Source organism: Solanum lycopersicum, chromosome 8 (assembly GCF_036512215.1).
Source record: "Solanum lycopersicum chromosome 8, SLM_r2.1".
Taxonomy (NCBI): domain Eukaryota; kingdom Viridiplantae; phylum Streptophyta; class Magnoliopsida; order Solanales; family Solanaceae; genus Solanum; species Solanum lycopersicum.
The window spans coordinates 66,056,076-66,074,789 of record NC_090807.1 but is presented as its reverse complement, the minus strand read 5'-3'; the positions used below and the strand labels follow the sequence as shown (position 1 = coordinate 66,074,789).

General features: G+C 36.4%; 1 protein-coding gene across 5 annotated transcripts; it reads left to right on the top strand.

Moving 5' to 3' along the window:
- The first annotated feature begins 2,362 nt into the window (after positions 1–2,362).
- LOC101264354 (uncharacterized) lies at positions 2,363–18,700 on the top strand. 5 transcript variants are annotated; one of them, XM_004245578.5, is made up of 17 exons: positions 2,363–2,561; positions 3,678–3,911; positions 4,003–4,104; positions 5,682–5,786; positions 6,458–6,577; positions 6,792–6,920; positions 7,059–7,190; positions 7,274–7,363; positions 8,194–8,331; positions 10,312–10,393; positions 10,590–11,185; positions 11,385–11,522; positions 12,660–12,741; positions 12,930–14,650; positions 15,277–15,414; positions 16,348–16,429; positions 16,607–18,700. In XM_004245578.5, the coding sequence occupies exons 1-17, from the start codon at positions 2,481–2,483 to the stop codon at positions 18,295–18,297; spliced, it is 5,661 nt and encodes a 1,886-aa protein (XP_004245626.1). In that variant the 5' UTR covers positions 2,363–2,480; the 3' UTR covers positions 18,298–18,700. The 5 variants fall into 5 exon arrangements, with proteins under 5 accessions (XP_004245626.1, XP_010325421.1, XP_069143923.1 ...); XM_069287822.1 differs by having other exon boundaries at positions 2,397–2,561; positions 8,063–8,331; XM_010327119.4 differs by lacking the exon at positions 6,458–6,577 and having other exon boundaries at positions 2,394–2,561.
- Positions 18,701–18,714: the final 14 nt, after the last annotated feature.

Sequence of the window (18,714 nt, the reverse complement as noted above, 5' to 3'; positions counted from 1 at the left end):
TTATTTCGTTTTTCTTTTCCCATTTAACAAACAATTATTTACAAAAAATTATAATTTGAAGATTGGTAAGAAGATTCCGTCAACAAAATTTAATTTGCAACAACTTTTGTTATTGATATGAAATGAATATTTTCCTATTTAAACTATGTGCAAATGTATATCTAGATAATTTTAAATTTCCATTAATATCAATATTTGACAGAAAAATTATAATAAAATTTGTGTTGATTTTTTTTAGGTTTATACATAAAATAATTTATTTGTTTTAGTAAATTTAAAGAATATATTTGTGTAATAACTTTAGTAAGTCGTGATAAACATATGTATGAAAGATATATCTTGCATTCGTTTTAATATAAATATTGAATATTACACAATTGAAATATGCAAACTAGTTTAATTAGTACGAATAGTATAGGTTTCATTTTGTGAGATTTCATTCAATATAGTGTTGTTAGGAAATTGATTGTTGAAAAATGATAAATACATAAAATATAATTATACGAGAAAGTTCAAACAAGTAGCACTAGTGGTCTAGTACTAGAATAGTACCCTGCCATGGTACAGACCTGGGTTTGATTCCCGACTGGTGCATTTCAGAGCAATGGCATTTACTTGCACAAATTGTGAACGATTGGGTCGTCATGGTACATCTGATTTATAATATGATATAATGTGTATCTGAGCTCTGTAACTTTTACTCTTTTTTTTCACGACAATAATAATAACAATTACACCCAAAAGGATAGTGAGGTGAGATTGTCTTATCACAAAACTAAGGATCAAAAAAAAAATTATATTGTACAAATTTGAAAATAGTAATGTATATTTGAGTTATTTGATTGTCCATTTTTTAGTTTTTGTCACAACCTTTTAGTTTATGTTGTTTTAATTTTTTAAAAAATGTTAGACAAGTATATGTTGAATCCTCTAAAAATAATATATTTTTAAAGAATAAACATGAATACCGAAATAGTTTTTGTTGTTAAATTTAACTATTCAACCAATTAAACTTTCAAGTACATCATAATAATCTTTATGCATAAAATAACTTATTAAGATGCACATGAGAGCGAAGATTATCAACTATAGCCCATACATGTCTTCTCAAAGATGAGTAAAAAGGAGAAATGCAACATCAGAGTATATATACAATAGTACTTAAAGAAGTTTCAAATTGAATTTTGGTGACGAGAGACGTCTTTGTGAGCTGTTAAACTTCATTGTAGGAAGAATTTTGCGTGAATAATTCAATCTTCATTGAGATAATTGAATATCTATTAAGATTTTTTTTATCATCTTTATAATTTACGATTCTCACACTTATGCAATTTAAATAACGATTCTTCCCCTCCGTAGTCGATATTAATGGTGCTTTTCTCTCTGATTAATTTGTGCACTTAATAATTTTTTTGGCAAGAAGCAATGGTTATTCTTGATATGGTTTAATTTTAAATAGGGAAATTGATTAATGTGAATCTTTAATGTTTTAATTTTGGGATCATCGTATTTATAGAAAGTTGGTGATTTTTTTTGTTTTAGTTAACAAAGTTGGTGGATGATACTTTAAACGTGAATTTCACATTTAATTAGCTTGATTTTCACATTATTAATATTATATAATATTCATTGTACATTCAATAATATATAAATTGACGCATAATTCAATAGACTATTAAAAAATAGCATGTATAAAATATATATTTCATTAACTATAGTGATTGGAATTGTGAGTCTTATATAGTTCATAAAATTGCGTTTTCGAATTTTTCGAAAACCAACATGTATTTTGAAAATAATAAAAAAGTAAATTAATTTTATTTTTTTTACAAGCTACTATAAACTAAGAAGGAAATAAGCTTAATCATGTGAATAATAACACTATTTTTCAAATAGGAGTAAAGACATTTCTCATTTATATTATCTAAACATAATTTTTTTCATCTTTCTTTTCTTATTTAACAAACACGTCCAACAAAATTAAACAAAACTATTTATGAAAAATCATAATTTAAAGGTTGCTAGTGATTTTTGGAAATAAAATTATCTAATCATTTTTTTTCTTCAAAAAATCTCAAACTTAAAATTATAAGAAACAAAAAAATTAAAAAGAATAATTCGGGATAAATAAATGATTACTTTTTCAATTTCATATATTTGTTGTCGATGAAATGAAATGAAATGGAAGTTTTCCTATACCAAAAATAATTTTAAATTTCCATTAATATCAATATTTGATTAAGCATGAAAATAAAAATTAAAATTTGTATTGAAGATTTTTTTTTTTGATTTTATATAAAAATAATTTTTTAAAAGTAATTTAAAGAATATATTTTTGCCACGTGTTTTTCCACTGGTAATTGCCTAACATAACCTTTCCATATTATAGTCTTATCACGGGAGCTTATTGACCCTCACACTAGACAAAATCCGTCAGTTCAAGTGTGCCGTTTCACCTGAAATCGTCAGATTCCGGCGAGATGGCCGTCGAAGATTCGCCGGATTGGCCTCCTCCAGGATGGACAGAGGATGTCAAAGTATCAAAAGGAAGAAAAATCAAGGTAGAAATTGGACGTATTGAGCTAAATTTTACTCATCATTTCTTCTACATTGATGAATCTTTATAGTACGTAATTAGTCGATTGTATGGTCAAATACGAACAGATATATGTAAAAATTAGGATATTGTTGCTGTTATTGTTTTTTTTTGGGGATATTGTGTATAAATCCAGATGTGTTTGCGGTAATTTTTCACGGGGTCATCGGAAATTCGGATATTGTTGTTATTGTTTTTTACTATTCGTTTTTGAGCAACGGCTGATATGATGGGACAGCTCTGCAGCTCAATTTCGTTGTCATTTCTTTGAATTCGATATAAAGTTTAGTCATTTTTGGAGGTAAGTTAAAGGAATTTCGATTTGAAGTTGATAATAAGACGATTCTGTAGTTAAATCCAGATGGATTTATGGTGCTTTTTGATGGGGTTGTTCAAATTTGGGATATCAGCTTCGTAATATTTTTTAGTGCGGGATCACTTTGACAAACTACTTGCATGTAGAGTCTTGATATTGAATGGTTTATATGTTGTGTAACTTGAGTATTGTTCTGCTCTGTATTGCAAATTCAGAGTTTTAATTCAATTTTCCGCTTTCTAGCTTTTAGTGTTGAAGCTTTAGGTGGGCGAAGTGGGATTCAACTTCTTTTGTTCTTTCGTAAAACTAAGTTTATGAGGTGAGTACAGCAATGGTGTCTCAGGACCTGTGTGGACATAGCTTAAACATGGTAGAAAAGGATTCATATATGCATATCAACTAGTCATTATAAGGCCAGAATCATTTTAGTTTGGTTAGGAAGTTATATGTCAGAGTAGAGGTGTAGCACGGTAGCAGTAAGCGCAAGGGTTAGAGAACCTGCAGTTGTACAAAACCCCTACTTTGCCTTTAAAAGTTTCCTCAGTCCCTGAATTCTTTCTCGATGAGTTTCATAAAGAACTTCTCTTTGGAATACTTCATGTAATTGTGTTCCCGTCTTGTCTTGGCTAATGTTGATGTATGCAGTGATGTGTAACATTAGAATACAATAATATTCCCAGTGAAATCTCACTTGTGGGGAGCCGTAACATTAGAATCTGCACTATAAAAGGTTGTATCACATATTGTTTTCATTTATCTTTTCAGTACTATACAAATGGGGAGACTGGGAAAAAGTTTTATTCCAAGAAGGAAGTAGCTCGGTACTTGAAGACGAAAGATACTTGCGATGATGTAACTCAAGCAATGAATATTCAAGGTAAGAGCTTCTCTGAGAACAATGTTAGTGATATGGATAATCAAGATGGGAGCTTTGCCAAGGACAATGGTAGTCAAATGGATAATCAAGATAATTGTTGCTCTGAGAACAATGTTAGTCAGGTGAGTATTGAAGGTGACTAAAGCAACTCTTACGTTCTACTGTTTTGCTATGTGATTCTATCTTCTAAGGTCTGTCTCGTGTTATTGTCAGACTGTTGGGAAACCAAATAATTCTCATGAATGGTTACCTCCAGGGTGGATAGTTGAATTGAAGACTCGTAAGTCTGGTTCACATGCTGGTTTATCTTACAAGGTATGAAAATGGAAATATACCGACCTCAGAAATGCTTGTGGTGATGATTTGTTATAATATGCGTCTCTATTTTGACATTAGTGTGACCTTTGGTAAGATCAGCATTGTGTCAATTTTGGTGTTGTATCAGCACGTCTTTTTCCATGATTCCATGCTTAAAGTAAACTGATAACCGTGCTCACTCAAATTCCATGTAGATGACAAAGACTGTTGCATACAAATGATCATATGCTGGTTTTGGTCCTTCTGTTAGTTTGTCTCAAACACAAAATTCCAATAGTATTTGTTAGTTGAGGTAATGATGAGCATGCAGATTCTAGGGGTTGAGTGGTGCATAATATAGAGAAAAGGTCCAAATTTACCCCTTTACATACAAATAGAGGGGTAAATTTGGCATTTACTCATTTTTTTTACAAATATTTTCCTTTTATAAAAAAAAGAAGAGAAGAAGTCCAAATTTACCCCTCTACCATAAAAAAATATCTTAATTGTACTCTCGGTTATACTTTGGGGCAATTCATACCTGATACCTTTACCACTAATAACATGTCTTGTTTTTGCCCTTGATTTTAAGGACACTCCAGCATGGGCTGGGTGGACTCCACATGCCAATATACTTTTGGAAAATGTTCAAATTCACTCTCTACTTTTGACTAGGGTTAAAATTACCCTTCCTTATACATCAGACTGGAGTTCCTCTGTTAGGGTCAAGGGGAAAAAAAAAGAAACGAGATTTTCATCCTAAAAAAACACACATGAGGATTTGCTAACAACGGGGTGAATGGTCATTAGCCCTCACACATAAAGAAGGGTAAGCTACACTGTCAGCTTCATAAAAGTCAGTCCCATGTTTCTATAATTAGAAATCACTTAACTTCAAAAATTTTCTTCTTAACCTTAATGAAATGATTTGTAACTTAACTTTAAATTTTTCCATTTACCCTTAATGCGATAATTTATAGACATACAAATGATTCTTTTTTCACGAAAAAAGTGTCTAAGGTTTGTTTTGTACCACAAATTTCAAAAGTCTACATATCTTTCTTTAACTTTGTGCCAAGTCAAAGATGTGTCACATAAATTGGAACAAAGGGAGTAGTATTTTAGAACTTTGTTAATAGCTGTATAATGTCTTTTAGCTTAATCAAATTTGGTCCTGTATGTGCATCAAAACCTCAGACCAGTTTAGTCATCCAGCCAACTCCTGATTCAGTAATCTGCTGCATTTTTACAGGGTTTGATAATAAGGAAATACTATAGAGAAAACTCAAATTGAAGAAGCTTCATGACTTAACTTCAATTATACAAATTTTGACTTCTTTTGTCATAGGAACTTCAACCAAGTATTCCTAAAAAACTTCTTTAGGGGCTTCTGGTACCTTGGCTGTAGTCCCCCTTTTCTGTGCAACAGTTTTTTTGCTGCAACACCTAAGCAGCAGTTGTTCTAGTTCTCGACTTCTCTGGAAGAAGCATAGCTTTAGAGCAGGAGTGATGCTACTTTGCTGATAAAATGATCCAATCATACCTCATCTTTAGTTTACTAGTTTACATCCTTGTTTCTTTTGTTGTTCTTTCAGGTTTACATTGATCCATCAACTGGAAGCAAATTTTATTCAAAGCCTGAAGTATCTAAATATCTCAAAACTATGAAGCAGAACAACATCGCGGGGGAAGGACAAACAGTAGGGTCTCTCCCTTTTAACTTTCTCACCATGATAAAATCAGTTTATTATTTTCCTTAATTTTTTGGATCATATGGAGCCACATATTAAAGGTGGTGCAGTCAAAACCAAAATAAAGAAACGGAAGTACTTTGGATGAGATTTGATCTCTTTATTGTTATCTTGATCTGCGTAATTCTAATAATCTGTTTCTAAGGATATATTTAAGAGAAAAGGGAAGTTGCTTGTATTTATTTTGGCAGTGGCCTGTTGGAAATGACAAAAGTACTAAAAAGAGTTGCACCATGCATTTGTAACTAGTTTGAAATAAAAATCTAGCTTTGGGCAGACTGACTCATTTTTTGGACATTCCTAATAGGAAAGAGTACTTGAGTAGGTAAAAGTTTGATGGAGGAGGCAAGTTCCAGAAAAGAACTTGATGGTAGCTTTTGTAGCCTTAGGTTATTACATATTTTCCACATTTCATGTAGAAGAGAATTTAAAATGCCTTACTTAAGCCGAGGGTCGATCAGAAAAAATCTCTTTACCCGCACAAGGTAGGGGTGAAGTCTGCGTACACACCACCCTCACCAGATCCGACTTTTGAGCCCAGACCTCTTACCTACCCTGGGTATTTTTGTTGTTGTTGGGTTACTACAGCATCTTCATGTGTAATTATGTTTTTGTGTCAGCATGGAGATGGTGAAATATCTACTACAAATCAGAAAAAATCAGAGGATCCCAAAATTATCAGGGGTGGGGGTCAGACTCGCAAATCCAAAAGGCTGAAATCTGACACCGACCAGGCCTCGGTAAAGACTATTTTTTTCTGTAATGTACTTATGATACTGCTTACAGATTTCCTTCTCAAAAAAAGACACTGCTCACTGATTTGATTGTTAGCTATGTAGTTCACCATGGGTTACCGATTTCTCTAGTAACAAATAGGTGGCAGTTGAAAGCATTTCACTGGGTGTTGCATTTAAGAACTGCAACTTATTCCCGTCTTATTATGTTTTTTCTCAGCCTGGCATTGAGGAGGGGTCATTTTCCAAGCTGAAAGCATCTCAGGATTTTGAAGAAGTTGGGGAACAGAGTTGCACAACCAAAAGGAAGAAGTCTGGCATTACCAGGACTACAAAGACTTATCCTTCTGTAATATACTTAAGATACTTCTGAAAAAAATTGATTCTTTAATTCACTAGTAATATCTAAGTTGCTGTTGAAAGCAATTCAACTGGTGTAGTCTTGAGATGTTGCCAGTATTCTCATGTAATAATGTTCTTGTTTCAGCATGGTGCTGGAGAGGTCTTCATTTTAAATGAGAAAACATCTCTGGGTTCGAAAGAAAATGGGGCACAAAGTCCCCAATCCAAAAGACAGAAACCTGGCAGTGGCTGTCCGTCTGCAAAGAGTGTTTCTTCTGTAATACCTCAGATGCTTCTGATAGATATGATCTATAGCTGTTCTATTCACTACGGATTGCTAATTTTTGTAGTAATATTTAGGTTGCAGTTGACTGTGATTCAGCAGATGAATTACCCCCTGGCTGGAAAAAAGAAAGTAGGAAAAATGATCGTGGAACAAGGAATTACCTGGTATTTCTCTTTTTTCCTCAGCCCCTCCCCCACCCCTCTTACTATCTATCATCTATGTATGTGTGTGTATATACAGGAATTTGCGAACCTACTACCTGAATGTAGTACTTAGCACCATAACCATTTTTCATTTTCCCAATATGAAAAGGGAATTGATCTATGGTTCGAGTAATTTTAATTTCGTTCATCAATAGAAAAGGGGAAGTTAGAAAGGATTTTTTGAATCCATACGTATTTAGAATATGTGCATCTTTTCATAACAAAGATAAACTTTTTGGAAATATTGTCTACCAAGGTCTTTATTGTTCATCTTCAACTCCAACAGACTTTTCCCAATTGAAAGAAACCCATCTCATTTACTCATTTCGTCTCCCCAAAGACCACCTCATGCTAAAATGGGTTCGTTATCCCTTCCATGGTCAATCTTGGATGTGCTAATTGAAAGGCTAGAAACTAATCGAAGCCGTAACAGGAATTCCATTGAAGTAGCAGGGAGCTGGGAAAAGATTGTGGGGAGTGGGGTTGGGGAGAAGAGACTTCAACTTTTTTGGTTAAAATAAACGTCCCTTTTTTAATGAGATAGTACAGACAATTTGGGTAAATTAAAGTGGATTGTAAACCTTTGCACAACCCATATTGTACATACAAGTATAATCTGTTTAAGGGGGACATTACGTTCTGTTTTGCACCTTTATGCAGTATTTTAGCATGCATGAGAAAGGGTGCTGTGGAAACAGGGTTAGGGGACTCCTTGTGGGACTGATGTGGAATGGTGTGACAGTAGATATATATTCAAAGTTGAGAATTTTATGTCGGCTTGGTCATTGCAGCTCTACACAGATCCAGTACATGGATATAAATTTCACTCCAAAAAGGAAGTTCTCCGATATCTACAAACTGGAGATGCTACTAGCTGTGCTAGAAGACCTACGAAAAGGAATGTAGCTTCAACTACAAAGGATGATTCTGTAAGTCACATCTTTCTGGATCCCCCCTCCCTGTATACCCATCACTGCTGTTATTTGTACTTGTTTTATAGCCCTTTTTCGTTTAAGTGTTCAGCTTGCATACAGAACCTTGTTGGTCATCTTTGTAATGTTGCTTCGCCCTTCAGTGAGATGCACCAGTCTCAACCCTTTAGTAGGAAAACACATTCCATCCTGTAAGAGTAGTGTATTTAGTGCCTTCTAAAGCAGGCAGGCTCGTTGAAGTTGTGAAATTTTAGTCGCACTTGAAAAATCCAAGTTTGAAGAGAATAATTTCACATCTTATTATGCAAATTGAAGGATGTGTAGACAACGAGGGCATTCGGCTAATCTTATAAAATAGTTAAACTGGCTTGTAAGCACCTTTTGGCTTATTTATGCATTAGATAGCAGTCAAAGTGTTTATAAGCCTTCCAAAATTAGCCAAAAACTGTAAGTTGCTCATTCCCAACTTATGGCTTTTCAATTTGTAAGTACTTTTGGTTTGACTAAAGTTTTATGATTTTATCCTTGATATATTCTCTGATTCACCAAGTACCTTGATAAGATGGTCTTTTGTTGTTCGTCCTTTCCCCTACAAAATATATATTTTAATATATGAAATATATTTGAGGTAGAGGGTCTTCAGAAAACAGCCTCTCTACCTCCTCGAGGTAGGGGTAGTGTCTGCTTATACTCTACCCTCCCCAGACCCTTCTTATGAGACTACAATGGGTTTGTTGTTGTTGATCTTTTGTAAAAAGGTTGTGGATATTTTAGTCATTTTAAAAAAAGACCATCTTATCAACACTTTTTTACCAAACACATTAGCTGTTTATTATCTTTCAGCACTTCTATCCAAATACGTTTGTTTTAAAAAAAATTCCTTCAGCACTTAAAAATACTTTGCAGCACTTGAAGCTTATCAACTATCTACAATCTGCTAATCCAAACAAACTCAATAACTTGCAAGAAATTTAGCTAGTGACTTGTTTGGTGGATGGCAAAGGAATGGGAGAATACCTTATGATTCTAGATCTGAACCATCATCCAAATGCTATTTATTATCTTTTTCCTTGTAAGTCCATTGAATGAGGAGGAATCTGTCTGGTATTGCATATCAAATTTAATCATTCAAGTGTGAAATCGAAGTCGAATGGAAGAAGGGCATCCAAATGTGCCCAAGGTGTTTTTTTTTTTTGTTTTTGGTGAGCAAAAGGCAGAGATAATCAACCATCTTTTTTTACATTGTAAAGTGGTTAGCCAGCTATGGAACCTGTTTATTAGTTTCGGAGGCATAAGATGGACTATACCAGGAAGGGCAGGTTAGGCTCTAGTAAGCTAGAACAATGAAGGGAGTGGTAGCACAGACAAAAACATATGGAAAGTTGTCCCAGCAGTGATATGGTAGACCATTTAGAACGAGAGCAATTCAAGATGTTTTGGAAGTATCAGTAGTCCTTAAGATTAAAATGAACTGCAATATCACTTTTTGCTATTGGTGTTTCTGAGTATATAGATGATCCTCTAGCAATTGTAGACATTCTATGATCCTTGTAAGATGAAATAGGACCTGGGATAGGGCTTTCTTTAAGTTGCTGAGCCTATTCAGTTGTATGTAGCTCTGTGATGTAAATTTTTGGGAACCCAACCTTAGTGCTGAAGATTTATTTACATAATTGTTACCATTGTCAAAAAAATAAAATAATCAAAGTTGAAAGACTTTTCACCGTATTAACATTTTGCAGATATGGGTATATTCTTTCTGTCTAACTGGTCGATCTTGAAATTCTTCCTCCTTGTTCTTGACTAGCCTTATTTTAGTTTCATGAAAAACTGTAATTGGTCTTGTTCCTTAGTAGACATAGTTTTTGAAAAAATTGTTGTTTATGAGCTTAGTTTGCTTATTATCAAGACTAGTGGATGTTGATTTACCCTAATGGGAGGGATCTCTCATGTTTATAAATTTATTTCTCTTGATAGCCCACAACAGATGATGCCAGCTTGAAGAGAGTAGGAGGCTCTATGACAGGAAGACAGCTTTTTTCCACTGACGAATTGAAAGGTGATAATCTGTAGTTGGAAATATTGCTCTGTAGTCCCTATCTGAGAGGATGTGCATCGTTTATTCAGCGTCTGGTCATTTGTTCTTGTCATTTCAGTTCCCTTCATTTTATTTTTCTTTGTCAATATGTTCACCTGCTCTCTCTCTAGATGTTGGTGATTGTTTCTCAATTGTGAAACTGGGATTACTGATGTAGGTGGGGAAAGTTTTGGTACTTGCTCACCTGCACAGCAAGTTGAGAGTTCGAAGAAACAGCCCGACTGCAGTGTGTCTGATCCTAATGCCATCATCACATCCATTTTAGCTGAGATAAATGAGAATCATTCCTTTGAAAATGTAGTTGGAGATGCTGAAATCGAAACTGTAAGTGTTGGTGTTAAACAGCCATCAGCTGTTTCCACTGAGTCGGATCTCCTCTCGGAGAAGCAACTACTAGAAAATGAGCAGGAAAAACATAGTTCTAAAGCAACACAGCAGTCAAAAAAATCCAGAAAAACAGAGTCACTTAACCTTGGTCGTCGGGTCTCCAAAAGACTTGCAGGTCAAAATGCAGAAGCGGCGGCTGATTTGGATCTTGGTGAACGTGCTCTTCCAGCTGTAGCTGATAAATCTGCGAGCCTCTCCGTGAATGCCTGCAGCCAGGAATTGCTCCAGGACTCCGATCCTACACCAGAAACTGGCAACTCTGATCAGGCTTCTTTGAATGGAGACCCTTCATTGGATGATTTACCCCCAGGCTGGAAAAAAGAAATCAAAATTACTAAAAAAGCTAATGGGATAAGAAAAGACCCGGTACACTCTCTCTCTTCTTGCTTGCACATCATCCTATTCCAGCAGACTATTTCGCATCATCATGCCGTGGCAGGTTATACTTGAGAAAGGCTGTGTTATGTTAGCAGGAGTAGGAGCTGCTTATGTGAAGAATGCTGCATAAGTAGATTTACATTCAAAAGATTTTAGTGCGGATGTTAAATTGATTCTTTTATTGCAGTTATACATTGATCCAGTGGATGGCTATGTATTTCGCTCCAAGAAGGATGTTTTCCGCTATTTACAAACTGGAGACATCAGTAGTTGTGCTATAAGACCTGTCAAAAGGGATCTAGATGCTGCAATGACGGATAGTTCTGTAAGTCATCATATTCCTGGTTCCACCCACCACAAAACACACACACACACCCCTCTGTTAGTTCTTTTTGTTGGATAAGTTCTTTTATCTACGTTACTGCACCTTCTGTTTTCAGTTTGATCAGTTAACGTTATCAATGATCTTTTCTTGTAAGTTCTTTTAAATGAGAAATATAATCATTACAAATTCTAGTTATAATGATATAGAAGGTTAAAAAGGAACAGCTAGATACCTCATGGTTCCCAATTCTGAACCACCATCAATGGAAATTGACATTGTCATTTCTCTTGTAAGTTTTTTAATGGGGAAATCTTTATATCAAGTCTTTTGCATATCAAATATAACTATTCCAAGTGTAGAATTTAAGTTGATGTTGTCATTAGAAAAGAATTTATGTTGAATGTCTTTTCATTGTATTAACATTTCAGTACATGTCTTAACACCAAATGATGTTTGAAGCAAAAAAAAAAAAACACTATATGATAATGGAATAATCTTTTTTTTTATGAAGTAGTTGCATTAATGGCATCAAGCAAATGCAACAAATATATTGATTACAAAAGAGAGTTTGTTGAATAAGTTACATGTAGTCCTATTTTAGGATAAGGAGCTAACTTAAGTCATAAAAATGGTCAGAGGTGTAGATAGGGGTATCTATAGGAGATAGATTCACCAATTAAATAAACATGAGACTTCTACCCATAAGGGAGTGATTTGGAGTTGTTATTCCATCAACACATCTGTGGCTCCTTTCTGTACAAACACACCAAGAAATGTTTGCATGGATCATTTTCCAGATTTTCCTGATTGATTTACCAACTTTCCCCCCTGCTGTACTCCAGCTTGGCAGTTTCCACTGCCTGTCCAAGGTTGAGCCCTGGGATTTGATGTTGGACTTAAAAAGCCGAGATCTCCATCATTCATAGGCATACTTAATGTTCTCCGGCATGGCCCTGAAATTTCCACAATTGTTTTGACTAGTCCTTTAATTGGGACTGTAATCACAAACTATGTGTTTCATCGTTTGTCATGAGTTTAAACTTTGACAAGCTAATTCTTTGAACTCAGGGCTAATGTATGTTGATTTACTTTGAACAAGAGAATTCTCTAACGGTTGAAAATTCTCTCTTTTGGTAGCCCACAACAGTTGACACCAATTCGAAGAAATTAGTGTGCTCTGTAACCGAAAGGCAACCTTTTGCTGCCAAGGAATCCAGAGGTGATACTTCTTTAGTTAATATTCCCTAACATTCTAACTATTAGAGGTGATATATACTTAACTAAATGTTGGGGCCATCAACAGCAGTCGTTTCAATTTTTCATTCTAATCTTCTCCTTGATTTTGTCTTATCGACTTTTTAAATATACATTTTTTTCTCAATTCTGAAACTGGGATTGCTGATGTAGGTCGAAAACGTTCAGTTACTTGTTCACCAAAAGTACAAGCTGAGAGTTCCAAGAAACAGCCTGAAAGCAGTGCATCCAATGCAAACACTATTATTACATCATCTGAAGCTGATATTATTGTGAAGCAAAATGCTGAAATAAGTCTAGACACAGAGCCAGAAATAAGAGACTCAAGTGCAGACACAAAAGTCATAGATGCTGAAAGTAACGCTATCAAAAGGTTATCAGCTGTCTCAACCCCTCAGTCAGATCTACCCTCAGAGCAGCAATTACCAGAAAATGAGCCCGAAAAGCATATTAGTAAAGAAAAACCGGAGCAGTCAAGAAGATCCAGAGCTAAGAAACCACTCACACCTGGTCGGCGGATCTCAAAAAGACTTGTGGGCCACAGCCCAGAACCGGTGGCTGATTTGGATCTAGGTGAACGTGCTTTTCGAGCTGTTGTTAAGAAATCTGCCTCTTTGGGCATCCCCCTGAATGTCTCTGGTCAGGAATTTTCCCAGAACAAAGATCCTACAGTAGGAACTGGCAATTCTGATCAGGCTCCTCTGAGCAGAGAAGCTTCAGGCCTTGAATTTCCACCAGACTTGGGAAAGGAAATGCTTACCCAGAATGAAGATCTGACAGAAGGAACTGGCAATTCTGATCAGGCTTCTCTGAAGATAGAAGCTTCAGGGGATGGATTATCGCCAGGCTTGGAAAAGGAAATAATTTCCCAGAACAAAGATCCGACCGTAGGAACTGGCAATTCTGATGAGGCTTCTCTGAGCAAAGAAGCTTCAGGAGATGGATTATCACCAGGCTTGGAAAAGGAAATACTTTCCCAGAACAAAGACCCGACAGTAGGAACTGGCAATGCTGATCAGGCTTCTCTGAGCAGAAAAGCTTCAGGGGATGAATTATCACCAGGCTTGAAAAAGGAAATACTTACCCATTATAAAGACCCGACAGTAGGATCTGGCAATTCTGATCAGGCTTCTTTGAGAGCTTCAGGGGATGAATTATCACCAGGCTTGAAAAAGGAAATACTTACCCATTATAAAGACCCGACAGTAGGATCTGGCAATTCTGATCAGGCTTATCTGAGCAGAAAAGCTTCACTAGATGAAATACCACCAGGCTGGGAAAAGGAAATGCTTGGACAGAACAAATATTCTACTGTAGGAACTGGCAATTCTGATCAGGCTTCTCTGAGCAGAAAACTTTCACCAGATGAAATACCCCCAGGTTGGGAGAATCAAATACCCCCAGGTTGGAAGTATGAAATACCTGCCCAGAACAAAGATCCTATAATAGGGACTAGCAATTCTGATCAAGCTTCTCTGAGCAGAGAAAAAGCCTCGCTGGATGAAATACCCCCAGGTTGGGAAAAGGAAATACTTGCCTACAACAAAGATCCTGCAATAAGAACTGGCAATTCTGATCAGGCTTCTCTCATCAGAGAATTAGCTTCAGCAGATGAATTCCCACCCGGATGGGAAAAGGAAATGCTTACCAGGAACAAACATCCCACAGTAGGAACTGGCAATTCTAATTCACTTGATGATATACCTCCAGGCTGGGAAAAGGAACTACTTGTCCAGCAAAAAGATCATACAGTAGGAACTGGCAATTCTTATCAGTCTTTTCTGAGCAAAGAAGCTTCAGTGGATGGATTACCACCAGGCTGGAAAACAGAATTCAGAATAAGAAAAAATGCTAGTGTGATAAAAAAGGACCCGGTATTCTCTTTCTTCCTCAGCATTTATGTCTTCCCTTTCCTCCCGGTGCACTTCTCTCCCCCTTCTTTTCTCATGCACATCATCCTACTCTAGTAGAGTCTATTTACCACATACTAATTCATAAAAAAAAGAGTCTGGTTTACACCATTAGGGCATCTCCTACCCATAGCAAATAGTGTTGATACTATTTTAGTGTAAACCATCTCCAACCCACTACACTAAATTTTATACTAAAAAAGAATATACTCCTTATAATCTTCTCTCTCTTCAATTTTTTATTATAATTCATATTTTCAATTTTTTTAGTACAAATAATAATAAAATAATCAAAAAGAGATTTGGTGTTGATGAATAGTGTTGCACCAAATTTTGTGCAGCACTATTATCACACTAAAATAGTGTAAGAATTGGTGTCGGGTTGGAGCACTAAAACACAAAATTTTACATCAAAGTAGGATTTGGTGTAAAATTTGGTGTTTGGTTGGAGACGATCTTATGCAGATATGTGATATATGCATGAGAAAGGGTGCTTCTGGAGAAGGGTCATATAGCTGCTTATGTGGCAGACATGGAATGCTGCATTCTTATTTTGCAGTGAGAATTTTAAGTTTACTTGGACATTGCAGTATTACACGGATCCAGTGCATGGATATGTATTTCGTTCCAAAAAGGATGTTATGCGCTATCTGCAAACTGGAGACATCAGAAGTTGTGCTGTGAAGCCTACCAAAAGGGATCCGGGTTCGACAATGAAGGATAATTCTGTAAGTCTGCACCTTCTGGATCTCCCACCCGTGTTCCCCATCAAATCTATTTGTGCTATATGTTCGATAACTCCTGTTATCCATGTTACTGCTTTTCAGCTTGCGTAATAATCTTGTTGGTCGTATTTGTATGAGCCTTTTACTAGGAAGATATATTTGTTTCTTTAAGACCAGTGGTAAAGTTGGTGTCTTGTGTAAAACTTTGTTTTACGTATTGGAGGTGTTGAAGCACCTCTTCTTACACGGGTTTGAGTGGTCTGAGACTGAGCAACTGATTTAGAGAATACTCGTTGAGAAGATATATTGGAAAGCAATAACTCCAAGTTGAAATAGAATAATTCCACATCACTCTATTCTAATTACATATGTAAAAAGAAAAGCTTATACGAAACTACAGGTAAAGACTATGCCATAGAAGGGTAAGAGGAATGACTCTTACCTTATACTTCCCAAATCTGGACCACAGTTCTGAGCTTTATCCCTGTTTCTATAAGTTCATTAAATGTGGAATTTCTTTATAAACTATAGCTGCAAAACGATGCGCTGGAAAGTTAGAAGAATGACTCAATACCTTAATGATTTCGAGATTTCAACCACCATTTAAGCATTTTACAAGTCCCTTTTTTCCTTGCGAGTTCTTAAACAAGGAGGAAAATCTTTTATGTGTGGCGTTTTGCTTTAAATTAACATTTCGCTGCATGTCTTTACTTTCTGTTCCTATCTGACAAAATAATCTGGAAATCCTTCACTTAATTCTTGATTGGCCCTTATTTGGTTCAATAGAGGACTGTTGTCACAAATCCTTAATGCATTTCACTGTTCATGACAAGATTTGAGTTCGGCAAGGTCATTTTTAATTTCTCGATACAAGTGTATTGATTTATCTTGAAAGGGAGGAAGTTCTGATGGTTGAAAGCTTCTTTCTTTTGACAGCCCTCAACACATGATACCAGTTCGAAGAAATTAAGGTGCTCTTTGACCGGAATACAACTTTCTGCCACTGATGAATCAAAAGGTGATGCATTTTAGTGGGAATTTTGCTCAAACTCCAATACTGTAGGAGATACAACATTATTCAGTATCGACAGTCATTTCAATTCCTCCAATTTAGTCTTGTCATTGATATACGTCCTCCTGAATTCTCTAAAAGTTGATTGTTATTCTCATTCTGAAATGGGAGTTGCTGATGCAGGTAGTAAGTGTTCTGTTACTTGTTCAATGGCACTGCAAGCTGAGAATTCCAGTGAACATCCTAAAAGCAGTATGTTCAACCTCAACACCAGTATTTCATCTATTGTAGCCGATATAACAGAAAAACATTCATATGAAAATCTAAATGAAGATACTGAAATAAGACTAGATGTGGAACCAAAAATAAGAGACTCAGTTGGAAACACAAAAGCTGCAGCTGCTGAAACTGTTGATGTTAGAAGGTCATTAGTTGTTTCCCCCCAGTTGGACTTCCTCCCAGAGCAGCAATTACGAGAAAATGAGAAGGAAAAGCATAGTAATAAGGGAGTGCCAGCAAGGTTGAGAAAAATCAGAAACAGCAAGTCATCTACTCCAGTTCGTCGTGTCTCAAAGAGACTTTCACGCCACAACCCAGAAATGGTGACTGATTTAAATCTAGGTGAACGTGCTCTTCATTCTGTGGTTAACAGTTCAGCCTCTTCAGGCCTTCCCATGAATGTCTCTGGTGGGCAATCGGCCCAGCAAACTGATCTAGCAACTGGGGATTCTGATCAGCCCTCTCTAAGCAGAAAAGCTTCATCACGAGATGATCCTTTAGAAGTTGTGAAGTGTCTTTCAGAGGGCCAAGCGTTTAAAGAGAATATTGATGAGAGAATATGGCGAGATTCTCAGCCAGCTGGAATATCATATGAAAGAGGAAAGGTTCACTTGGAACAGCATGCGCTTAACGAAAGGCCTACAGCCAAGCCGGCAAAAGAAGAAGAAGACGGTCAGAATAGATTATTGAACAATTCTCAACTAGCTGAATCAGCATCAGGAAGAAGGGTATTCCCTGCAGAGGACCGGTCTGTCTCAGAAAGGTCTACTGTAGAAGAGGTAAGTGAAAAACGAAATGGTGAGTACAAGCAATGGCAATATCCACAACTAGCTGAACCATCATGGAGAAGTGTGGATCTTAATGTGGAAAACCAGCAATGGCAAGATGTACAACTAGCTCCATCACAGAGATTCGTGGATCTTAATATGGAAAACCAAGAGTGGCAAGATTTACGTCTACCTCCATCACAGAGAAGTGTGGATCTTAATGTGGGAAACCAGCAGTGGCAAGCCTCACAATTAGCTGAACCATCACACAGAAATCTAGATCTTAATGTGGATAGCCAGCCTGTTAAAGAAAAGCAAACAGGAGAGCTGGTAACTGAGAATCAAGATGAACAGAACAGAAGATTGCATGCGCAACTAGCTTCTTATCCATTTGGGGACTATTGGTCAGACCCATGCATGGAGTTTGCATTCAAGACCCTTACAGGTGCACTACCAGTAGAAGATACCCTGACCTTTCAGGGATCTACCCATCAAGAATACAATACTTCCTACACGCAGGCCGATGATGGATGTTTTGAACTGCCATTATTCAACACTTCCAGTTTTTACTTGAATGATGCTCCAAACCACTGTGCTCCATCGGTGGAGCACGTCGTCAAAGAGCAACCGCCAATAAATCAGACCTTTTTGCCCACTGGACATAATAGCATACCAGGCCACAGTAGTGTTGTTTCTCAAAATCCAGGTTTGACCTTTTTGCCCAATGGCAATAACAGCATACCAGGTTGCAGTAGTGTTGTTTCTCAAAATCCAGGTCTGAATACCCAGGCAAAGGACTACCAGTCTAAATTTAAATCTCACAGGTGAATGAGAGCACATAAAGAGAGGGAAGTGTTAGGTGTATTAATGGATGAACTAATGACGCGGTGCTGCTCCTGTGAATGCATTTTTATGCAGCTATATCCTCTGTTTGTAAACATTTCTCTGATGCGGTTTCTGGAGTTTGGCGTATCTATAATTGATTGAAGATTGACCACAGGTGATGCTTCATCAATTGTCTGGAGGTGACAGATAAATTAGGTTTGTTCGAACCAGATAGCTGGTCGAAATGTAGCTTTAACTTTCAGAGTGCTTAGATCCCACGATCCATTGGACTTTAGACGATCTGTTTCAAAAGACATTATAGACAATTGCTTGCTATATGTCTGTATAATTTAGGTTGGACCTCTAAGCTTTTATTACACGTAAATTCGTCTCTGTTTTCTCTCCACCTCTATGACTGGA